This window comes from Equus quagga, chromosome 4, assembly GCF_021613505.1.
Source record: "Equus quagga isolate Etosha38 chromosome 4, UCLA_HA_Equagga_1.0, whole genome shotgun sequence".
Lineage (NCBI taxonomy): Eukaryota > Metazoa > Chordata > Mammalia > Perissodactyla > Equidae > Equus > Equus quagga.
In genome coordinates, this window is record NC_060270.1 from 101303457 (window position 1) to 101329881 (window position 26425).

The window sequence follows — 26425 nt, forward strand, 5'->3', positions numbered from 1 at the left end:
TTGCTTCCTGATCACCAAATAATTATTTGTTATTGTTAACAGACAACTGCTTTGTAAGCTGTGATTTCTTTCAGCACCAGCAACATCCAAGACACACTCCCTTTTGCTGACTCTCAGCAGAGTTTCTGAAACCTTTACACATGATTCTGACATTTTATAAATTGTATTTGGAATGTAACTTGAGATTTTCCCCATACAACATCTTCTTTAAAATACACCGAGGTTTGTTTAAATATATAGAGAAACAGCTGAAAATGTATTGAAAGATAATTATGTTCCATGAAGTTTGGATATGAAAAATCAAGAGGTATTCATTCGACAGAAAAAAATTAACCAGAAATTGAAGGGACTTTTTAAAATAATGAGAGTGGCCAGGAAAGTCATGGGAACTGCCCTGGATTTTATCCAAGAGAGGAGGAAGCAGGAGCTTCATGGAGCAGAAGAAATGGACAGAGCAGAGGAAAAAATAGAGCTGATTTCTGATTGTGCCTTAAAAGTCCTGCTTACAAAATGTATGGCTACCCATTGTTGACAGAGGCAGATTAAACATTCTGCAAATCATTATACAACACAGGTACTGCATATTCACAATTACACTTATTTAAAACTTCATAATCATTGTCTTTCAACAACGCCACAGGGAACTTGCTCAATATTATGAGCAAATAATCTGAAAATCATGGTGCTTAATATTTACAGTTCCTGTTTATTTTACCTTTTTACTCTGGAGTTCAAGAAAAGCTAAAATTAGTCCAACTCAATCCACAGCTTTAAAAATATTAGAAGTCCAGAACTACTTTCGAAAGGTGATCCCTTTCATTTATTCCTGAAATCTTTAAGTTGATTCTTTTAGTCGAGATAAATCTCGATCCTGGTAGCTGCATATATGCCCTTCAGTAGCCTTAAGGTCTTAGCACGTAACTTATCTCTTTACCAGAGTCCTTTAACTTCCATAAATTTCTTTCCTTATGGAAATAGGAATGCTCCTCAGGGAAAGATCACGTGCTTCTATTCAGAAGCAGCAGAAGACAGCACAAAATTACTTCTCTCTGTACTTCAAGAAGCCAGATAATATAAAATTATTGATCTCTCTAAAAGAATACACAAAATATCAAACTGCCAAGTTTCAGGCTTGAAAATATTTTCCACAGCAATTCAAGGACCACAAATGGAAAAAAATATATACATAATTATGTGACTATCTTAAGTGCACCATAGGTACCAGGTATGATATCACCCAAGTTTACATTTGGGCCATAAAGACCGGGGCATAAATATCACTTCAACAACAGTCCTCATCTGGAATCTAAAAGTTCATCAGAAACAAGTCTTGAATAAAGCCACTGCAGAACTACCAGAGTAATTTATATCCCATACATAACCGATTTCTAAAAATGTTTGACTTATACAGATTCAAAATAGCATCTGTAGCTCACATTGCATTAAAACTACTCTTTGAGGATCTGGAGGCATGGGACAAGTGTCCAGAAGTAACAATGGTTAGCTGGGATGGAGGGGAGAATGGAGAAGCAATGTGTCAGGCTTCAGCACCAAAGCCAGAGACGAGAGAAGCGATTATTGGCTCTTAACTCACCTTTGCCATTTGAGCTTGAACTCCATTAGCCTTCAGGGCAGACACAGCTTTCTGAGCTGCTGCAGGACTGTCAAAGTCGACAAAACCATAACCTGAAATGGAAAACACACTTAGTTTTAAGCTATTATTTTATCATTATGTAAAGAGTGAAAGACTGACTCCATTTGGTTTCTGATGCAGGCAATACAAACAAAAACCCTAGACTGGCCTTGTGGCCTAGTGGTTAAGTTCAGCACACTTGCTTTGGAAGCCTGGGTTCAGTTGCTGCACGTAGACCCACACCACTCATTGGCAGTCATGCTGTGGAGGTGACCCACATACAAAAAAATAGAGGAAGACTGGCACAGATGTCAGCTCAGGGTGAATCTTCCTTAAGCAAAAAGAGGAGGATTGGCAACAGATGTTAGCTCAGAGCGAATCTTCCTCAGCAAAAAAAAAAAAAGAAAGAAAGAAAGAAAGAAAGAAAGAAAAGAAACTAAATGAAAACTCTGACATCCTGACAGGTCTCAAGCTTCAACAGTGGCAATGCAGCATCCTCCTCCTCAGGTTGTCCTTCCTTGTTGTCTATCAGAGGCTAGACAAGTTTCCCTTGAAAGTAAAAGAAAAAAGAGAACCAGCCTTTCCCTTTTGCAGATCTTTTTCTTGGGTATCCTGTACTTACTAATAAAAAAGACATCTAAGTTACCAACCAAGGTTAAAAAAAGGGAGAGGGGATCAATTTCAAAGAAAGTGCATTTTTAATGATTTGGTAAGAAAACTGGAGCCATCCTACAGAACTTACAAATGACAAAGATAAAGATTATGTTTATTCTGTAGACTAAACTTTATTTTTCAAATAACTTATTAAATACAACCATTAGATATCCAAAATATAAAATAATCTGAATTGTAGTAATTGATTAAAAACATCATTACTTATTTACCTAAAATACAGCTTATGACCTCCTCTCAAAATAAAGGGGGGAAAATGTCTCCAAATACCCAAAATAGCTATTTCAGCAGTTCATGCCCTAAAGTCTAAAAACAAGACATAACAAAATAAGCAAACAAACAAATAACCCTCTAAGAGAGGCCCTGCTTCAAAGCTTATTTATCCATAGCTTTACAAATATTTGTAACAACTTGGTCAGCTATTTTTCCCGGCCACAACAAATGAAAAGCAGGAAATTAGGGAAAAAAGGGGTTGCATTGAGGGTAGGGCTGCTACAAAGTAAGCATATGGATGGTATCTAGCAGCGAAAACTAAAAACAAGCAATAAAACAGGAAAACTATACAAAGGACAGCATAAGAGCAACAGCCCCATGAACCTCAACTGATCCTGTGAGCACCATTGTATTAAACACGCAATCACTGAGTTTTCACTGTGATAACTCCTAAGTTATTGAAAAAGGTTAAGTTATATTTAGCACACTGTTAAAAAGATCAGGATACCAGGCAAAAATATCAACAGAGATTTTCTTGCAACTCAAACCTATCATAAAATTAATTTAAAAATGAATAAGAACATTTTGAAAAAGTACTGTTTGCAGGTTGCAGAGAAGAGGGGCCAGACATTTTATAGATACAGTAGTGTACACAGTAAGTTACTGGTGTCAAAATAGACGCACATCTCAACAAGACCAAACAGAAAGTTCGGAAAAGACCCAAAGGACAGTTTGCAGTATCAGTACCAAAAAAACTGCCTGCTAACAAAATAGGTCGTAATGAAACAGAGCAGACTCTCAATTACAGAAATAGACGCTTTAGGAGAAACGAGTGTTAAAGCTGAAACAAGAAGCAGCTTTCTTCTATTACTTGGAAGTGGATTGAAATAAGGCTTAATTTGATTTCAACAGTGTAGAAATAGCCAGGTTGGAAGGAAAAAGAGGAGGATGACCCACGTAAAAACAGAGAATGCTACTCAACTGCCAGATTAGAAATTAGGTTAATCATATTTCAGGTGTTTTTTAGAAATCTAAACATGCAGCCCTCCATGGAAACACACACAGGCACACACACTCACCCTCATACATATTTTAATACCAAACACAATTTCAGCTGGTCATAAATGAACACCAACTACAGTGAAATGATGTAATTCCTACTGATGGATATTTAAGTTTCCCTTCAATTTTGCTGTAGTCAATAAATTACAATAAACAGATGATCTCAATTTAATGATATTGTAGTTGAAGTCATTACCATTCAGGTATTATTAGTATTATTTTATCTATTATTTTCTCATTTGGAAAAATCCATAATGGTTGCATTTCAGTTAACTCTTTACATCCTTTTCTGGCCTTTTCCAACCACATTGCTATTTCGTGAATATTTGCTGAAAACAAATGTAACTGGTAAGCACGCAACCTTGTGCTCATTTTCTCACTTTCAAGCAAATTTATAAGAGTATATAAATTGGAGTTACACAGGTTCTATGGGTTTCATTATATAAATAGGAATGATTCACTAAATAACACAGCATGTTCACTACATCTCCAGGAGGATCTTCTCAGGTCTCAGGACTAGGAATAGTTACGGCGTTCCTGCTTCTTGGATTTTCCTCCACATTGTAATCACTGAATCATGGGATTAGCTATGTTTCCATTTTTGCTTTGGCAATTAGGAAACACAGGGCCATGTCTGCAGTAACGTAAAATTTCCTGCTCTTACCCCTATTTTCTCTTTGGTCTGATTTATCCTCACCCATTCTTACATGACAGAGACAGAGAGACAGACAGAGAGAGAGAGACAGAAAGAGAGAGAGAGGGGGAGAAAGAGAGAGAGTGTGAGTGAGTGTGTGTGTGTGTGTGTGTGTATTCTGGTCTTGCATCCAACTCTGTAAGCATTAATAATCAATTAATCAATATTACAATCAATCCTTTGTAAGCTCTTGGATAAAGACTATAAAATATGTTTTGTGACAAAAAAATGTTCTGTGACTGCTAAGGTCTTTAATTTCCAGGTTTAAAACTCTTTGCTCTCACAATAGCCAAGATTTGGAAACAACCTCAGTGCCCATCAATGGATGAATGGATAAAGAAGATGTGGTTTATATATACTGGAATACTACTCAGCCGTACAAAACATGAAATAGTGCCATTTGTGATAACATGGATGGACCTTGAGGGTATTGTGTTAATTGAAATAAGTAAAATGGAGAAAGTCAAATATCATTATTATTTCTCTCGTAAGTGGAAGATAAAAAAACAAAAAAATACACAAACATATAGAACATATTGGTGGTTGTTGGAGGGGAAGGTGGGGGGGAGAGGGTAAAAGGAGTAAAAGGGCACATGGTGAGGGATGGTAACGAGTCTCTGGGTGGTGAACATGATGTAGTCTACACAGAAATCACAATATAATGATGTACACCTGAAATTTATATAATGTTATAAGCTAATGTTTTTCTCAATAAAAATAAAAAAATCTTTGATCTGTTCAATCTCAAAAAATTAGTACACAACACAAGCACTTTTCACGTATAGTGATACACTATAATCTCTTATGCATTATCTTTCATCTATCCACCCACCCACCTACTTACCTTCTCAAGTTACTTATAATGTATGTAATGTTATCTTTATTATGAGCTACATCAAGTGTTATTTCTTCTCATTTTTCCTAAAATTACTTTTTTTCAGGAGCTCTCTCATTCTAAGTTCCAGGATTTTATAAACCCATTCTAGCTTACTCTCTCCCCTCTCTCACTTCCCACCCACCGACCAGGTAGTATCTGCTGACATCTATTCCTGAGAGGCCTGTGTGAGACAAAGACCCCCAGAAGGTTTCCATCACTGCTCCCACACACAAGGCAGTATCTCCTGAGACCTGCTTTGAGAGAAGGTCTCCAGGAAACATGCTGTACGAAAAATCAGTTCTGAGTTATTCCTACCCTTATTTCAAAGCCCACAGATCTCTCCTTTGGACCCTTTCTAACTGTTATGGGTTTGTATTATGAAAATACGTTAGATTTAGTATCAGTATTCTTTTACTCATACCTTTTCTAGATGATGAGCATTTTGTGGAATTCTGGTTTCTAGGGAACAGGTTCTCATTGGAAAAGAGTGTACAATGGTAGTTTTCAGTGTCGGGGGGCGGCAAAGAATTCAACCAGGGAGCCCTCTGGGTCCTCTCTCTCACATAACTAGGGTGGCTCTACTTTTTAACACACTGATCTGCCGCGTAAGATTTCTTTTTTGGGAGGTGGGCGTAGGGGAAGGAGGAAAAGCAGGGTAAGGCCATAAAACCACTCGTCTATTGTGATTTCTCTCTTGCTTTGAAACTAATGAGATCAGCTTCCTCTTTTATGCTTGCGAAAATCTATTTTTCTTTATAAAACCAAACATTTTTGTGTCCCTGCTCTCCCAAATTATTTACAAATACGTTAAATAAAACTAATCTTGGCAACTAAGTGCATATATTTCAGTCTACAATTTGACTCTCTCTAGTTTAATTTGTTTAAAATATTTGCTGAGTACCACTCTACATAAAGCATTGTTCTATTCACTGTCTTAGGGCAGAACTGCCCTAATGTGCCATGTTGATTAAACACGGGCTTAGATATTCGCCACAATAGCTCTTTTAAATTTAGGAGCTTTGAAGAAGAGACAGAAACACAATGAACCACTTCAAGTCTAGATTAAAGGAAATGGCTGGCTTCTAAGGCGGGGCCCTACGGTAGGGTTCGTTTATGTTCTTTGCCTTTTTCAGACTATGCTAAGCCACGGCCGTCACCACTACTTGAAAAACTGGGGTCTAATTAATGAGGAGATTTGCCTTCTCTGCCTATTCCTGTCAACCTTATTTCAATTCACGGGGTCAGTAGTTAGACTCAAAGTCAGCTGACTCCATTCTTCCCTTTTCCTAGAAATCACATGCCTATTGTTAAGATGCTGGATCATTAAAAGTCAGAACCACAGAGCATCAGTGCTGCCTACTATAGATGCCTCCTCTTCCAGCTCATGGAGCTGGATGAGCTCATCCTAATTACACAGAAAACTGAAGGTCAGTGCATCAAATTAATGCAGCAGCATATTTCAAAGGGGCGTATGACCTCCCCTTCCTATTACAATTTGGTCAGTGAAAATGGTTCTCTCCTCCTGCTGCCAATATTGTCAACAGGCATTCAGCAGAGAACAATTGGGAGTATTGAAACATGTAATTAAGTACTGCTTAAAACTACTCTATTCTAATTAATAGAGCCAATTTGCACAATATGTAATCTTTTCAGTTCTTTAGTACAGTCCAATGGTCTTCAGTAAGCAGCTCTAATCTCCTCAGACTTAGGGGAAAAAAAGCTATTTTCTAACTCTACTTCCCTTTTAAAAGTAGGGGCTAAATGCCAACCAGTATTTTGCATGTTAACTCCACTGGCGTCAAATCTGAAATTCTGGCAAACTGCTAGCTGCCGTTGGGTTTCCGGCCAAAACATGACCAGGGACAAATGTAAGCAATATGCTGACATCGTGTAAGATAGAAATTGGGTGATGTATAAGACTTGGTTTTTAAAAAAGTGGAGGTAGTTCTGAAACCAAAGATCAGGTTTAAAATTCCATCATTTTTCTAAAGGTATGATTTAGCAAATCATCAGCCAAGGAAAAATACCTTTGCATTTGTTTGTCGTCTTATCCAAAATTGCCTTCGTGGAGACTATTTTCCCATATCTAAAAAAAGACAAAAAGAAAAGAAAGAAGAAGTTATAATCAAGGAACCCTTATTAATGTCTAAGTCCAGAGAACACACATACTTTTCAAACATCTGCAAACTTTAAAGTACAAAATGTTCTTTTCTAGGGGACAGGAAATGAGAATTCTAAACTCAAAACTAAACTAAAAAGAGGGAATGGCTAGGCCTCCCGTTTAAATCTTTGGATTACACTTTCATGTTTAGCTTTGAGGAATTCTGTACTTACCTGACAATCTCGGGACCACAAAAAATGGAATGTGAGCTCTATGAAAAATACTTTCTTCTAGTAACGCTATGTTTGTGGTCAAATACCAAGCCAAACGCAAGGCTCCAGAATTCTTAAAGGAAAGTACTATGATCCAAACAGCCTTTACAAACTAATAAGAGGGGGAAAGCTGCCTGCACATCTATTCATTCTAGTTGAGTGGACAGCACTGCATGGATCCAGGTCATCACAGAAGGATGCGTGTGTGTGTGTGTGTGTGTATATATGTTTAACACACTTGATGATATATTTAAAAGAGATCTCTTTTACTTAAGATTTTTTTTTGAGGAAGATTAGCCCTGAGCTAACATCTGCTGACAATCCTCCTCTTTTTGCTGAGGAAGACTGGCCCTGAGCTCACATCCGTGCCCATCTTCCTCCACTTTATATGTGGGACACTTGCCACAGCACGGCTTGACAAGCTGTACATAGGTCTGCACCCGGGATCCAAATTGGTGAACCCTGGGCCACCAACGGGGAACGTGCGAACTTAACCTCTGTGCCATCAGGCTGGCCCCTCTTTTACCTAAGATTTTGATAACTATAAATAAATATATTTATTAACACATATTTTAACTCAGTAATAATAGTTATACAGTACACTCACTCACGTGTGTATATGTATGCATGTGCAAGAAATGGACAACCAAGAATATAAAGCAATCAGGGATTAGGCATTAATTTTATGAAGGTTTGTATGAGAAATGTGTTCAAATTCCTTAACGTAAAACAGAAGTTGGGGGAAGAAGGAGAAAAATTCAGAACATTAAAATTTAGTGCACTGCTACTGAAATTGAAGTGGTGGTATAAGTTTAAATATTGGCACTAAGCCTACACCCTTTCACAGTGACCATGGTGATCGTAATGTAAAGCACTGCTATCTATGTTTGTTTCCTAAAAACTGAGGGAAAAAACTTTGAAAAATAATACTTAAAAGTTATTGGGACTTTGGGAAAAGCACATAACTTCACATATCTGAGACTCACTTCCTCATTTACATGGTGAATTCAAAAATTTATCTTTCCTATATGTTTACTTTAAAAATTTCACATTTTCTGGGGCTGGCCCCGTGGCCGAGTGATTAAGTTCGCGCGCTCCGCTGCAGGCGGCCCAGTGTTTCGTTGGTTCGAATCCTGGGCGCGGACATGGCACTGCTCATCAGACCACGCTGAGGCAGCGTCCCACATGCCACAACTAGAAGAACCCACAACAAAGAATACACAACTATGTACCGGGGGGCTTTGGGGAGAAAAAGGAAAAAATAAAATCTTTAAAAAAAAAAAAAATTTCACATTTTCTGTAATACTGCTTTCTCATGACTGCTTCTGAGGACTAAAAAGAGTCTTAAAAGTTTTAGGAAACGTAAGTATCCGTGTAGCATTTTAAACCATTTTGAATATTGTAGATTTCTATTTTATGCATTGGACAAGCTGAAATACATTTATCTAGAAGAAACAAATGGCTTGAGCCACCTCTCTCTCAGTTAATTTTCACTCTGTGTAATCATGTAATCAAATAATTACTAACTAGGCATGAAAGTAAAGATAATTTAAGGTTCAAATGACAATTACATCCAAGAGGCCTAATGCTACACAAACACCTTCAATTCCCCATGGAGATCCTGAGGATTTATAACAGCATTAACACAGGTCACTAAGCTTACAAATAAAAAAAAAAATTCTTTTAAATCTGCAAACCAGAAAAAATAAGTGATTTAAAGATCATCTTTCAGCAACCATTTATCTACCTAGGTTATTTACATGCTTGATATTAACCAGCGCTCACACGTTTACACGAGTTTTAGCTGAAAGTGGTTTTAGATTGCATCCCTGCTTCATACCTTTCCAAAAGTAGGGAAGAAAGTTGGTATGACTCCAATTTAGGATAAAGGGATTGAGAGTCACAGAGATTAAGAGACTTTGCTTGAGGTCACAGAGTTCAGGGTCTTTTGTAAACCAAACAGAAGAAGGGAAATTTAGAGACGCTTAGAGCTGGCCTTCTACCCTTCTGGTTCTGCTCTCCACATTAACGATGAGAAAGATAAAGACATGGAGAAAGGGAGATACAAGAAGCAGGAAAAGAGAAAAGGCTCCTGGTGGCCCTGATACTCAATCAATCCATGCTACTCTCCCTTCTGGTTTTGGTTCTTCGATCTCTTTGATGTATTCAACATTACTCTTCACTTACACATCTATGCGACCCGCACCTCTCTCTGCCTCTGCCCTCAGGCCCGGGATCTCATTCCACCTTTCTGGGCTTTCTACCAGTGGTTCTTCGCCCGTTCAACTTCTTCCTCTCCTTCCTGAACCAAGTACGTTCACCATGTTTAATACTGGGTATTCAAACTTTCCTTTACCTAGGAAAGTCATCCAAGGCCATGGATTTAATTAATGCATCTTCTCTGATGATGCTCATTTCTCCTTCCTGGGTTTTTGTTTTTAATCCCACCAAGCTCTAGTTTTTGTCTCTTTCCCTTTCAATTTAAACATCTTAGTATCTTAAGATACTTAAATATCTAGTTAAATGTCACTTCATGTTCATTATTTTCTAAATCCCACCCCCAAAGAACTCCAAACACACCTTTCCCTGTCTCCTCTCCATGTCTCTTTTCATTCAATAGCACTGTCACACTCTCGATCTTTCATCAAGTGTGAGGTCCTTGAGACATCATCAACTCAGCCATTCCTGAATCCAGGCAGTCAGTAACTCTTCTGAATTTTGTCTCTGACATAGTTCTAATATTCAGTCCTTCCCTTCACTGTGCCTGGACCTATGCAAAAAGCACATAATGGTTCTCCTTGCCTCCAGCCTCTAGTCCTTCCAACCCCATCTGCTGCATTAATTTACCTTAAACATCACTTTAAACACGTCTCTCTCATCTCTCCATTCTACCCAAGCTTGAACTTGAAGAACCTGTTTAAATATTATCTTTTCCATGAAACATCTCTAAAATCTCCTGAAACATTTACAGTCCTGGGCCACATAACAATGTTTCAGTCAACGACGAACCGCATATACAGTGGTGGTCCCATAAAGATAAGTACCCTATAGCGTAGGTGTGTAGTAGGCTATACCACCTAGGTTTGTGTAGTACACTCTACGATGTTCATACAATGATAAAATCACCTAACGACGCATTTCTCAGAATGTCCCCATCCTTAAGTGCCACAAGAAGGTAGTAAGAAACCAGAAAGGGGATTACATTTACTCAGTTCCTACTTTGGCTCTAGGCATTGTGCCAAGCACTTGGTATATATGATCTACTTTAGTTCACAACAATCTATGAGGTAGGTATTATTATTCTCATTTTTGCAAATGGGAAAACAAAAGCTCATAGATGTTTTGAGCCTAAAATTTTGCCTAAAATCCCAAAGCTCAAAAACAAATTGGGCTTAAGTTCTCACTGAAATTTATCTATGAAATAATTTTGAGAAATAATGTTTCCTTTACACACTCAGAGTATGAAAGGAAGGGAACAAAAGGGAAGATCTCTTCTATTAAGGTATTGGAATAGATTTATTTTTCAAGCCACAGCAACTTTTTTGTTTGTTTTAAATACAAGAAATAAACGTGTGGTTCACGGTTGAAAGAGGAATAAGGGGGAAGGGGTAGAAGAAGAGAGATTTCTGAAATTTATCAGTTTTACTTTCTATTGTGGTTTTCATCATGATTTGTGGGTTAAGAGTGAAAGACCATATGACTTCCCAGAAAATCAGAAGACGGTTTTCACTCTGCCTGGGGAACTAGTGCATATGGCCTCCCTGCAATGCAGCAGCGCAGGAGGACGCTCATCTGGAGTGACCCGAGAGAAGCTGAAGGGTTTCCCTCTCCTAAAATACCTTCTTTTTTGGACTGTCCTCTCAGTTACACCACTCACAACACAAGAGGTTCTCATCAAAATACCAACCCCTGAACTGGAAGATGGAGCACTTCAAATCACTCAGGCCCTGGCTAAGCTAGCTTCTCAGTGGGTGACCCAGTCACCACGTCATGGGAAGGGAGTACAGAACAAGTAGTTTTGATGACCTGAGAAAGGATCTATAATTCAGGCAAGAGCCATCTATCAAATGGCTCCTCAAGAAAGGAGAAAGCAGGCAGCAGGCTCAGAGTGGTCACCATTTCCCTCTACTAGTTTTCCTTGTAGTAAGATTTAATAACGTGGGGCAAGGGGTGGGGGAGGGGCGAGAAGCCATTATAGATAATGAACATTTAGTCTAATTCTATTGTTGTTCATCAGTGCCTACGAGAGTAACAGATATCTGGGTAAAAATTCATAAAGCAACCAGAGTTGTACCTTCCCTTGTTCCCATATGCAGCTTAATTTGTGAGGGGGGTGGGGAGTCATCACCAAGTAACAAAGACATATGATGTACTGAGAGAAACAGGCCTCCTGACTGGCAGAATTCACTGTCTAACACCAAGGAGATGCACACTCAAGAAAGCAAGCTGTAGAATTTTACAGGAAAAATGGTGAATATGAAGATTCTTTGGGTTTTATCCAGCTTCAAAGTAACAAGGCTCAGACCACAGCCTTGGCTACCCCGAATATAATATTCTTTGCTAAGAGTAGATAATCCACTCTAGAAGCTCTGACATTAAAAGGTTAAAGAGTAATTAAGAGATGTGACTACAGAATAATTAGAATTTCAAAGGGAAAGGATAACAAGCAAAAGCTCACATTTAAACCTATTGGCCCAAGTGAACTTGTCTGATAAAACCTTCTGCTTAGAATATATCAAAATTTCCTCTGTTTACACCACAGCTTTAGTCATTTCTCCCTCATTTCCATTTATATCTCTTCTTTCATCTGCTGTAATATAAAATCTAAGCATATTTTAGTTTGCACTTAGTAAATAAAGCTTAATTTTCTCCTCTGCCTCATCATTTTAGTCCCTCCTAAATTCTACCTTTTTGTTAGTTTACCTTAATTACAAAAGAAATACATATTTATTCTAATTAGAAGACATAGAAAAGTAGGTTGAAATGTTAAAAGCACCTCAAGCCCTAAATATGAATGTTAAACATATTGATACATACCCTTATAAACTTTGTCCAATGTGCGTATACACACACACACACTCCTCTACTAGGCAGCTTGCAATCTTTGAACACCAAACTAAGTTACAAACCAAGGTTCTGGAGAGTGGAGTCCACTCCACTCACCACCAACAGATGGCGATAATGGTCGCTAAGTTATTTTCATACTGGTCATTTCAGTTGTAAATTCATTTAAGGCACCATGAGGTCATCTGCAGTGTTTGTGTTTAGTTTTGGAATACTGTATGAACCGTATTAAATCTGAAAAAGCAATGAGCGTGTGGAAAACAACAGTAAGGAAAAGTGTATACTTATAATGCAAACCAAGAAAAAGATTTTTAAGTTTGAAAAAGGGCGGCACATTGCTCAAGCATGTAGGATGATTGTTTTTGTTTTAATAGCTGAACTGCCTCTGAAGGACACAGAAGGACTCACACATCCTGTGAGAGATGCTGTGCTTGTGCCAATGACAATAATCAGCAAGAAGGAGGGTCAGGGGATTGAAATGAGGGGAAAAAACCCCACAAAACTTCTGAGTATGTGGTTATCTGACCAGAATCAACATTGGAAAACCTATGACCTAGTGAGTTAATTCAGGGAAATAGTAAAAGTCATAGCTTACACGCATACAGCTTTTATTTTATGCTAGGCACTGTTCTAAGTGATTTACGTCAATTATTTTAATCTTCACAACGTTTTGAGTACGTAAAGTACTATTCCCACTTTGGAGATGTGAAACTGAGAAGCAGAGTGAGTATGAGACCTGGTAAAAGGTTACACAGTTAATAAGTAGCAAAGATGGGAGACAGGAAGTTTGCTCTGGCCAACCATGTTGACAGCTTCAGAAACTTTGGTCATCGACCACAGACTGCTCCACAGGTTCAAATCAATTCCCATTTTGAAACTCCACAGCTCCTAATGAGTGAGGGGATGAGGGCAGACTCTGTAACTGCTAAAGTCTCTAAGACAGATGCTGATAACATTCAGAAAGCTATCTGACTTTCTCAGGTAGACAACATTGTTCTATTTGGAATAAGATGCCCAACAGAACATATGTATCAGTGAGGAGAAGGCATGAATGGCTTTAAAGCTCAAAAGGAGTAACTCATGTATCTATTTGGTGGGAATGGATTTGGGGACAAGAAGCCAAAACCACTTGTTTTTTTGGACTTGTTGGGGGAAAACGAAAAAAATATACCTAGATATACATCCACACACAGGTGATACTGTACATGTCGTTTTCTAGCTTGCTTTCTTTGCTGCTTTAGTTTTTCAGTGGCCTCCCAGGAAAACATGATTTCCTAATATTTGCTTTAGTTCTTCTAACAGTGGTTGAATAGGGGAAGAAAAATAGTATAAATTACTGAAAAGTTTGTTGGAGAATGACGCTTAAAATAAAAAAACAGGAGTCGTCACTTATCCACGTTCTTCTGAATTCTCACTACCATGAGTAAGTCAGCTGGTTATACTTTCTTTGTTCACTTGGTATATGAAGTGGTTCAGTATTTGCAGATGAGATACAAGAGGTAAAATTTTAAAATCAGGCAATCAATATCAAACGGATTTTGTAAGACTTTTTACCCCTGAAGATTTTCATTGTTTCTATAAGACTCTTCTGAGATATAAAAATATTAAAGATATTCATTCCATTTTTCATTCCAGCTGTTTTAACTCTTACATTCAATAACTGTCCCTTCCACCTGAGTTGTACGGCAGGGCGTGCCTTGGTGAAGAAATGATTCCTGGTATATGGAACAGAACAGGAAGCTCCATCTTAGGCAGCTGGAATTGGAGCCAGGGTTTGAAGGAAGAAAACGCTTGGCAGGAAGAGCTGCTATAGCACTAAAGGTCAGAAACAAACGTGGAGCTGAAGGTGAATGGAACACAGGAAAGATGAGTACAGTCAAGAAAGAGATCAGACCCAGAAATCAATGCACAATTATTCACACATGCCTACAGTATGCCCTTCAGCATACAAGGCCTAAGGAAAATATAGAAAATGCCATTCCTGCCATTAAGGGGGTCCATCGGGGGAATGTAAGGAATTTTTAATATTAAAAAGTAACTAAGAATATTAAGATTTTATGTGATGAATGCTAAATAAAGGGGGCATAAACATAGGATGAAGGTCAAGTTCAACAAGAAAGACTTGGGGAAAGGAGAAATTCAGGTGGGCTATGGAGGACAATAAACAGAAGAATCTGTCTAATGCAACCTGTATGTGGGGGAGGGTTATAGAAGTCAGTCTGGAAAGGTCTCATTGGGCCTTGGGTTCCAGGAAAAAGACTCAGGGAACAGAATGTGGCTGGAGGTTTTGCAACTGCAGAATGATATGACGAAAGCAAGATTTTAGTAAGATTAATGAAAATCTTATGGCTAGGATTAGCACAGAGAGATGCCACATTTTATTATAAATATAAGTATATATAATTTTTGCTCTTTGTACTCAAGTAATAACATTCAAGTTCAAGAAATTAAAATGGAGGGATGAGGAGCGCCAGCAAATGAATAGAAAGGTTCTAAAGGACAGACGAGTTTTAAGACAGAGGACTTCTTTGAACTAGCCTTAAATAATTAATTTGACATCTGAGAAAAGTAACCCTGAGATTGGTGCTATGGAAAGCCAGTGGCTTGTCTTTGTGAACGCAGAGATGGGAAAAGGCACTACCATGGTTCACTTTTCTGAACCATCCTGGAAAGGGCAGTGTGTTTCAGCCCCAGCCTCAGATTGAGAGCTTGCAGATTAGAGATGACTTAGCAGGAGCTCAGACCACCTTCAAGTGGTCTAACCCTCGGCTAAAGTGGTTGCCGTATAGCACGTGAGCTGACGGAGAATAAATTACAGAAGCTTTGGGACACAATATCACATTGTTCAAGAGAAAATATACACATCTACATATCTGATTTTCCATAACATTGAAATTAAGATTTAAGATAAACACATCCTTTCAGAACAAAACTTAAATTGGTAGTTTACACCCAGATTTTGGGATTAACAACCTTTCCTGACTAAATTTAGAACCATTTCTGCTAATTTGCCTTTTCAACATTCCTGGGTGGCACGACTAATCCATTATAAATGCTACACAAAAGCAAAAATTGATGCTGTTTATTGCACGTATGGCTTGAACTAAATAATTAATATAGAATGAACATTAAAACTTCCTCATTAGAAATGGCTAAGATGCCCTTCCCCCCCATATTCTATAACAAACATATCTCTCTTGTAAACAAAAAGTACACTATAAAGCATTTGATTTATTACAGAGATTTGCTCTTATCATTTAGTATCAAGTCTATTATCATCCGCAATCAAGGTAAAGTAGCTTTACACTATCTTATGGTCTTTTAAGAGTACATAGAACACAAAAGGTCACTTACATTATCTTATGACAATATTTTTGCCACAAGTCACTGTACTATAGCACTTATGAATGCAGTCACAGATGGCCAGACCGAAATTAGTGCTCCTGAGTACTAATATGTCAGAGGAAAATAATACATGCTGAAAATGGAACCCAGAATTTTGCAAGTAAAATGTAGATTATCTATCATAAAAATGAATCCCTAACTCCGAAACGCTGATTAATGCCTAACTTTTAAAACAAAGGCAATTTGATTATAGAAAGTGCTTTTTTCTGAGTTGAATTTATGAACTGATAATAATTGAGCATTTCTTAAATTCTTTTCCTCTCTCACCGAAACCTGTAACGTATTAGCTTTGACAATCTCAGCTTCACTGTATCATAAAGAAGACTATATTATATTGGAAAGTAGACTTGCAACCAGAGTGACCTATCCTCAAGTCCTCAATCGGCCAATGACCAGCTCTGATTCTCGTGTAGTTGTCTAGCCTCAGCATCCCCAACCCGAAAGCATCATGATAACATTTACCTCCCAGGACTGCTGTTAAGGGGCAAGCACAGTGTTTGATACATAAGAGATATTCAATGACTAATAAATGTTATCCGTTTCTCCCACCACCCTCCAAATAATGGCACTTCTAATTCTTAGCACTTGACAGCACTAAGCTAAACCACCTCCTTACCTTACTATCAACATGGTCCTATGCTGCAAAAAACATAGATCTTCCATTTTTATGGTTGAAAAAACTATAGACCTTCCATTTTTATGGTTACTTTTCAGGACAGTTCTCTGCATATTGTAAACACAATATATATGGCTGAATGAATGACACAGAAACACATAACATGAATTTTTTTCCCTTAAAGTGTCTGGTGTGGAGAATTAGGGAGGTTGACAGTAGTAGGGAGAAAGGAAATACTACATTTTACCTTGGAAAACAGACATGGCCTTGTACTTTATCCCAATTTAGCTTATAAAAACACCGGGGTGAGGGGCTGGCCTGGTGGCGCAGTGGTTAAGTTTGCATGCTCTGCTTCAGCGGCCCAGGGTTTGTGGGTTCGGATCCTGGACGTGGATGTACACACCACTCATTAACCAACTGCTGTGGCAATATCCCATATACAAAGTGAAGGAAGACTGGCACGAATGTTAGCTCAGCGACAATCTTCCTCAAGCAAAAAGAGGAAGACTGGCAACAGATGGGAGCTCAGGACCAATCTTCCTCACCGAAAAAAGCCCAAAATCTAAAAACCAAACTAAAACAAAAAAAAACCTGGGGGAACCAAGGTAATTAGGAGTTTGACATGGAATTAAAAATTAGTACCAAAAAGAAAAGTGTAAAAGGTTGGGGGGAAAAAAACCCAAAAAACCTAGAAGAGTTTTTGTTTCTAGATTGTTTTTCAAGTATCTCTACATTTCCTGCTCCTTTTAAAAGAAATCAAAACTGGAAACCTTTTATACACACACATACACACACACAGAGTACAAAGGAACTGTCAGTCTGTAGAAACCGAATGCATTAAATTCCAGCACTGCAAACCATAAATGACTGCTTCACTCAAAACAAGAACAGCGTGACAGAGAGTAAAAGTAAACATGCCCTCTGAAGCAAAACAGTTACCTTCAACTGTTAAAACTCTGTGCACATTACCTAGAAATTTCTCTAGATTCTGACACAAGCTACAAAGGCAGGAGTCAAATTAGACATTTTCTAGATGAACACTAATGTTGGCTTTGATCCAAAACATGGCACCAGCGTATTGATTTCCAAACGCAGTCTATCCTTTTCTAAAGTAATAAATCCTGACTGTCCCACAACCTTCAAGAGCCAGTCTGAAGAACAGACTGAAAAGGAAAATGATACCTAGTTTATTCACTTCAGTTCTAAGAAATCTGGTGATACAATATGAATGTATCACTAGGAAAAAATACACTTGGACTGTACAAGCAAGGGAATGCTAATGTAGCCTGCCAGCACAGTGGATGTTTCTAAACTCAGATATTCTGTTCAAGGGTCACTCGTGACAATGGTCATGGCTCTAAGAGCGGACCTGATGGAAAAGGATAAATAGTACTCCCACACTGGTTTCCTACTGGTTTGCCTCTGAACAAGAATGTCTACAGACACTGCGGATAAAGATAAGCAATCATTCCAAAGACAGAACAGCATAGCTCTAAAAATTTATCATCTTAAAACTTAAGAAAATCAGAGAAATTATCTTTATGTGAAAGAAGGGAACTAAAGAGGATGAAAAGCTGTGAGTTACTTTAGTATCAGTTTCACATTTACCATATCCCAAACCAAGATACTATGCCTCACTCTCAAGACAGCTTCAAGTCCCTGCATTTTCCAGAAGATGTTCTGATTCTACTTTGCAAGTAAGGGGGTTGTGAACGGAGATCAGGGCTAAATAAGTGCTTCTGATTTACATGAGCTAGTCGGTAAGAATTTGCCAGCCTTGCTTGTTTTGAGAAATCCTGCATAATAGGAGCAGTACTAATGGAAAGGCAAAAATGCCATTCAGATTCTTTAAAAGAATAAAATACTAGATTCTAGAAATTAAAGGCAGGTAAGGCTAATGCTGATCTGAAGCAAAATTCCAGCGTGAATTAGTAAATAGAAGGTAAAGAGACTTGTGAAAAGAAGTAGTACCAGTAAAGTGCTCAAGAGCAAGTCACGCACATTAAACTTTTGTTCTTTCTATTTTGGGGTATGGTGAGGAAGACAGGGCTGTTTGGGAATGCTTCGAAGTAAATAAAAATCCTATTTGTTCATGGATTAGATGAGGATATCTGGGAAGAGGAAAACTGGTTTGGATGAATGGGTGCCTGGTTAAACAAGCGAGTGAGCTGAAGTCTCTGGGTCCACTAATGGTCACAGTCAGCACAGATGGAAACCTCCAGCAATATGCCACAAGGCTCTGTTCTTGGCCAGCACTTTTTCAACATTTAAAGAATGACATAAATCAGATAACTGATAGCACATTTACTAATACATAAACATCCCAAAGCTAGGGGGGATGGTGAAGGTAAGACGTCCGCATTAAAACTCAGAAATTACTTCCACAGGCTAGAATGAATACTCGGCCAAAGCCAACACTATAATAATATTTAACAGGGAAAACATCAGTCTTACATACAAGTTCCAAGGGGGAAAAGATCAACTGTACAAATTTAGGGAAAGCCTCGGCTTACATGAAAATATCTGGGTATTTTGATTAGGAACAAGTTCAGATTCTCCGGAAAAAACAAACTTAGGTTACATTGAGAAAAACATATGATTCTGATCATAGAAAGAAATTACGCTCTTGGGCCTCATTGCTCACCATTCCCCAACACCTACCATTATGGGTTGAATTGTGTCCCCCAAAAAGATTATGTTGAAGTCTTCAGCTCCAGTACCTGTGAAGGTGATCTTATTTGGAAATAGGGTCTTTGCAGATACAACCAAGTTAAGATGAGGTCATTAGGGTAGGCCCTAATCCAGTGTAGATAGGTGTTCTTAGAAGACGGAAATATGGACACAGATAGAGGACACAGGGAGAATGACATGTGATGACTGAGGCAGAGGGATACAGCTGCAAGGCACAACACCACGGATTGCTGGCAAACAACCAGAAGCCGGGAAGAGGCAAGGAAGGAGTCTCCCCTGTAGATTTCAGGGGGAACATGGCTCTGCTGACACCTTAATGTTGCACTTCTGGCCTCCAGAACTGGGAGACAACCATCTCTGTTGTTTTAAGCCATCCAGTTTGTGGTACTTTCTTACGGCAGCCCTGGGAAACTCACATAGCTCTGGTTCACCTACACATCCCTCTCCAAGGCCCTGTGCCTGCCCTGCTCCATCTTGATTTCCTGACCTTTAAGATGGGCCTTCACCTGGGAAATTCAGCGTCATTCTGCAAGCCTCAGCTGAATGGTGCTCTCCGGCAGCAAGCCTGTTCTGACCTTCCCACTGAGCTAAGAGCTGCCTCTGGACTCTGCCACTGTATCTCAGTGCAGTAGCCAGCACCCCACTGCATTACCTACATGTCTACAGCCCCGTTAGGTGCACGCCCTTGGACTGCTCTCCTCTTTGTCTATCAGGCCACAACACAGAGCCTGGTAAATAATAAACAGTCAAAATTCAGAAAACAGAAATGGGGGAATAAATGACTGACTAACGATAGCCTGCTTTCATTGAGTGCTTTCTACACTGAACACACTTGTTTTGAACATCTCCTTTTACCTAGCCTGAGCTCTTTCAGAAGAGAGTGAGCACTGGAGACAAAAGTCTAGAAATCATATCCTACGAGGAAGGAACAGCTGAAGACTGTGCAGATGCTTACCTGGAAAATGAAAGACTACAAGGAAGACCTTTCTAAATAGTGATGTAGTTTGCCACTACTGACAGGGCTCAAACAGAGCTAGGTGCCAATCTGGGTCACGGATGCTGCTACAGAGAAGTGTTTCACAAAAACCAACCATCAGTGGTAAACAGAAAAATAAGTGTAGCGAATTATTCAAAATATTCAATTTAATCTAAGATTATGTACATCCCACATTTTTGGTGATAAATGGCCTTTCTTTTTATGAGTGATGAAACACGGTGGTTATTTCAGTTTGTCTTTTTTGACAAAATAGAATTTTAACTCTATGCTGGATCCCTAACTATTTTTGCTTAGTCTCTTGGTCCTTAAAATCCAAAAATGAAGGCAATTACCAAAATATGATGGGTTGGTGGGTGGGAGGCTGATATACCTGCTTTGAAAAGGGGACTGGACTGGATGATCAATAAGATTATTGTCAATAAGAGTAACAGTTAGGTGGAAGGAATCATTGGGTAAAACATCTTTTAATAAACCACACTTCCCAGCACCCCATTTATTTTAATTTCAAGTTATAAACTGGGATAGAAACAGCCCAATAAAATTCTGTAAAACTGTATATGAATTGACCATACCCCAAATAAAAATACACATAAGAAACAAATGAGACAACAGGGAGAAGACTTTTGACTAGCTTTCCTCCAGCTAGTTCTCTCCAGGAGTCAGACTAAGTGGGCACTGTTACCAGCAAAGATGCTCCTGATACTTCCTGTAACTGTCCTGCGAAATCAGCAGAACACAACCCTCGGCTTCCCCGACTTCCTGTGTTGTTCAGGACTTACTAAATCTTGTAAGCTTACACGGTCCAGGTAATGCGTTCTGAATATAAACGCAGCATTTTATAGATCCTCAGAAAAGCCCCACAGAACCTGAAAGGAGAGGATCCTCCAAAGGGAGCCAAGATCCTAGTGATACTAGAAAATCACTGAAGACATAGTGTCAAAGGAAGTAACCAGAAAGCTTCATTACGTAACACAGTTCTACGTATATAAACACATACATATATGCACACAGATATACACATACATACACACAAACACAGTTCTTTTCAGGTAAGTGTAAAGTGCTTTATACTTTAAGGAGTAAATAACACCCCTGGCATTAAAATGGGATTCATATGTACTGCAATCCAGGTGGAGGTGAACTCACTCTCCCCAGCCCCATCCTAGGCCCTGCCGAGTGGGGATTGGCGGGGGATGGCAAGGACAGGTAGGCTTTCTTTGAGTTTGAGTTGAGGGATATCTCTCCTATGCTTACTCGACAAATACATATTATCTATAATAATATCTATATTTTTTAATAATAATACTAATTCCCACTCTCTTGCAAGAAACCTGGTTATCTGTTTTAGAATGAGGTAAAATAAAAGACAAAATCCTAAGTAAAAATTAAGTACCCTTTCCCACTACTTAACTGTTGAGAGCTCAGCTTATCAAAATATTAGTTTTTCTTTTACCTGGGTAGGTCCCCACCAGGCCAGCGCCTGTTCCAAACTGTATCCAGAGGAAGGTGATAATTGCCCCCTTAACACCCAGGCTATACTAGGCGCACTAATTGCTCCAATTCCCTGCTTGTTTCCTCTCACAAACACCCTAACTCAGAAGGAAAGCAGGGAATGGCCTCAAGCTGCAGCTCACTTCCTAGGCCTGACTCCAAGCCCTTCCCAAACCATGCACCTCATTGACAGAGGCAACGGGACAGCAATGAAGGGCAAGTCAAGTTGGCAATGGGTGGTACACAGGAATAAGCACTTTCAGGTCCAGTAAATGACAAATTAAATTTCCTTCAAGCACCTATGCATAAAACACAAGAGATACCCAATCACAGATGAATCAGAGAGAAGCTGCAATGGAAATTCAGGAGATAATAAAAAATCAATCTTTTTTAAACCGACAAATACTTAAGAGAGAGGAAAGCATGCAACTCTTACCACAAACCCTGAATGGCAAACCTTGCAGAAAACAGAGATATATAGTGCATTCACTTTAAACAGACAGAGACTCGAGGGTTATACCACCTCATCTAGTACCATGTGTAATGAGAGGACCACATTTGTAAATCCATTTTGGCAATGACGATGATTTTGAGGACTCGGTTCTATAAATATTTTTATCCTCCGTTACTACTCACAGGGTGTTTAGCTATGGTACCTGAAGATTTCCATTTCTTGGACATGACATTATGTAAGGAGATTTTGCAGAAAAGGAGAGTAAGATGTAGCAATGTACCATAGGTCCTCAAGAAAATATTTTTGAGTAAACAAATGAGCTAATGAATGCGGAATTTGTATGTCTAACAAGTGTATGAGGAACATGGAGACGGTTAAGGTAAGAACCAGGAGAGAGGCTACAACATGCGTTTGATTTCTGTGATAAACTTTTCCAAGAACTGTCACATCTGACATTTTATAAGGGCTTTCACACATATATCTCGGCTAAGCCTCACAACAACCCGGCAAGGAGGCTAGTCCTTTTCGACAGGAGAAGGAAACCAAGACTGAGGGGGAAAGTGACTCATCTTTCCACTGCACAAAACCAGGTTATTTGGTAGGTGCTCAGTAAAAAGAATGAGTCTGAGTCAGGCTCCTCCTGAAGCTCACGGAGGAGCCACTTCCAGCGACAATGCGTGTTAATGGCTAAAATGGGAAGAGACGGTTATTAGAGCCAAGACTGGACCTGCGCCATGAAGAGTGTGTCAGGCCAAGGAAATAATGCAACACAACCTCGTCTTTAGGAAGATGAAACTAAAACACTTAAACCCAAAACTTATCCCTTTAGTCACCATTTCTGGCTAAGTTTAAAGCACGAGTTTTAAGTTTATACTAATAAAAGTACAGACTCGACATGATTTGGGGGGAAAAAACAACCCAACACTATAGTCTTCAAGCCAAACAAGAAAGCCAAAATGTAATGTAAGACCTTACTTTGAAATGGAGGGAAAAAGATATTTATCGCAAAAAAAAAAAAAAAAAAAGGCCAAAGCCCTTCAGCTAATCACCTAACAAAAATGAAGTAATGATTAAAATCCATCCATACCTAGTATGCAGAAGAGAGAAAGAGGAAGAAATGTCTAGAATCTAAAGAATATGGTTTATACACATAAGCTCAGCAAAGTGAAATAAATGGTTTCTGGAGAAATGGCATGTGACCTATCCACCACCTGAAAGGGGGATAAGACAATGCATAAGACATTATTTTTGGGAAAAAATTTTTTAATGTATTTATTTTACGACCGAACTAATCAACCAAGTGAGAAATGCAAAGGCACAAGGATCTGCAGTACCATCAACCTCTACTGAGAACAGGGAGAAAGAAGGCAGCACAAACGTCTAGGAGCATCCAATTCATCAACCGGCTGAGCCTCTCTTATTGTTACAACCACGCAGCAAACCTGAGACATGACAATTACAGGACAGCAACCTCCTAGGGAACTGTTCAAATTGTCGTGTGTGAAAAACGTTAATGTGCCAGAGACAACAGCGACGATCAATTTCTTGACATAAACCAGTTCCTACTCTTGCTAAATGAAAAGAAGGAAAGCTAAAGTGTGTTCAGGGTTTCTTTTCACTTGTTCTTCTCCAGTGCAGAAGGCACAGAATGGATTTTCGTAAACTCTTGGGTAATTGGACTTGCAATCCTGATGTAACTTTATTCCACGTAGCCATGCCAATTAAAAACTTCCCAGTCGAGAAGGACTCTTTTCCCCAGGATCTTCATTAGGTACTTCTAAAACTACACGTAATGCTAACTGTTCTGGGTTTCCTTTCATTTCTAGGGCACATGTATGGATTGGTTCCCACAAGATTCATCCTGCCAGGTATTCCATGCATTTTAAATGATTTATTTCTTAGGGTCTTCATGGATGGCACGAGGACCAGACATTCATTAAAAATATAATTTGGAATGGTCATGGAGTCTGATGGACTTCTGCATAAACCGCAAGTTAATCCAAACCTCTATCTAAAGTGGGTTTGGGTAAACTGTCCTGCATCCTCCTCTCCTGTTATTTTATACCGAGCAGCTCATGCCAGAGCATAAAATTTAGTTGTTTTTCCTTTTCTAACAGAGATAACACACAGAGTCTATCAAATTGGAAAAGATAACAACAAAAAAACGAAGATCCCCAGGTTGCAGAGGAAATAGCAAAAAAGGCACAGACCTCTGGTATGCGCAACGTGGTCACACTTGGAGGGCAATTTTGGCAAAACGGAGCAAAGGCTTAAAACCATTTCTCCTATGGAAATTACAAAGATTGTATACAAAGATTCTGTGGCAAGAAATATCACAAATAATCCAAATACTAAGCAAACTGCAAACAGCCATGGGATGGAAAAAAAATCAATGATATCGTACGTCCTTGTTACAGTGGGGAGACAGCCCACGCCTCCAGCAAAGAGGGAACAAGGTATTGTATTTTGTGAGATACAGACTGTGAAGAATCACATACACATCTCCCCTTCTTTTCTCTTGAAATACCTAGACCAGTGCTGTCCAGTAGAAACAGAATGTAAACCACAAACAGGACCCACATATGTAATTTTAAATTTTGTAGTAACCACCTTAAAAAGTAAAAAGAAACATGAAATTAATTTTGATATTTTCCTTAACCCAACATATCCAAAATACTATCATTTCAACATGTATTCAATATAAAAATGAGACGTTTAAAACTTTTTCTACTAAGTATCCGAAATCCCGTGTGTATTTTATACTTCCAGCACATCTCAATTTGGACTAGCCACACTTCAAGCGCTCTATAGCCACATGTGGCTGGCTGGTGGCCACCCTGTTGCTGGCGCAGATCTACATGCTTATGGGCTGTTGCCTCTTCCGCAGTTCAGCATTTCCCTTGCCATGGGAAACAGTAGCCTGGCACCATTTAAATCACGGCCTCAGCGGCTGGCAACCACTACTTTAGATTGCTTATGGCAGCTGCTTTGGAGTGGGCACACATCAGGATAATAATCCAACTGTGGCGCACTTCTGAAGTTATTTTTCTAACCTTGCCTGTAAGGGAGATTATAATCATTCACCCTTAGGGGCTACTCTCTGAGAATGTCTGAACAGCAAGGGATACCTGAAAAGTCCCAGGAGCATTTTCCTTTTAACTTTCTTGATAAGATTTTATGGTTCCTCTCACAGTATAAATGAAGTCCTGTGGTACACATATGGCCGAACATTCTACAATTTTCCCCTTATCATCTCCAACCTTGGGGCCTTTGAATGAGATTTACTCATAAACTTTGACTTTAACGAATAACACATATGATTTAGAGTTGCATGTCAGAATGATACATTTGTTTGATAAGCCTTATTTCAAGAAAAAATTTCGGGAGGCAGTCACATATTTATTCACTATCTAAAAACAAGGAACTGACTAAATTTGAAGCCAACTGACCTTGTAGATTTGAGACCTCCTCTGTGTGTCTCACACATCACATTTTAACCATATGCTACCACATGATGTTAAGGGAGCCACCGGGATAGCTACTAGCCTTTAAGGCACCTTTCTTGCAAATTAGAAAAAGGTACCCTCTATGGGAGGAGGAAATCCCTCAGCACAGAACTCGGTGACTGAGTGTGAGATGGATTTCAGCCACACACACCCCCTGCCCAGGCATTTCTTGTGCAGGTGACAATGTTCCCAATTTTACATGGGGTCCTGGGAACAATTTCCCAGCTGGCATACAACAACAGACACGGGTAGCAAGCTCTGGAGATAGCAATGAGCCCAATATATAGGTCACAGATTTCCTTCAGGCACATCAGTCCCAAGAATGCCACCCTCGTTAAATAGTACAAAATGGTGACAGCCCTCCTTATGGACAGGTGAGGCAGAAAAGAAGGAGCAGAAATCAGAGTCTCAAAAAGTAAAACTGCTGCTATACATAAAGTTGTACGTCAAAGTTTCCAGAGTTGAGACAGTTCTGAATAGGAATAAATATATGATGAATTTAATAAAAAACGTTTCCCATAAATCTTTATGAGGCACATAATAAACAATTCTGAGAGAGTCCATCTAATGATACAACTGGGAAAGCTGGGGCTTGTTGATCACACACTTCTTCTTTCCTCTTTTGCTATAACTTGACTCGAACAGAATACAGAATAGAATACTCAAGCTAATTTTAC

At 39.0% G+C, this 26425-nt stretch overlaps 1 protein-coding gene across 7 annotated transcripts in view; it reads right to left on the minus strand.

Annotated features, from left to right (window-relative positions):
• RBMS1 (RNA binding motif single stranded interacting protein 1) overlaps nucleotides 1-26425 on the minus strand; it is a 206894-nt gene that overhangs the window by 37763 nt on the left and 142706 nt on the right. For all 7 annotated transcript variants that reach the window (XM_046658241.1, XM_046658243.1, XM_046658240.1 and 4 more), the window contains exons 3-4: nucleotides 7179-7237; nucleotides 1595-1686 (exon numbers count right to left, since the gene is read on the minus strand). In XM_046658241.1, the coding sequence (XP_046514197.1) occupies nucleotides 1595-1686; nucleotides 7179-7237 (151 nt within the window). The remainder of the gene's footprint in view (nucleotides 1-1594; nucleotides 1687-7178; nucleotides 7238-26425) is intronic.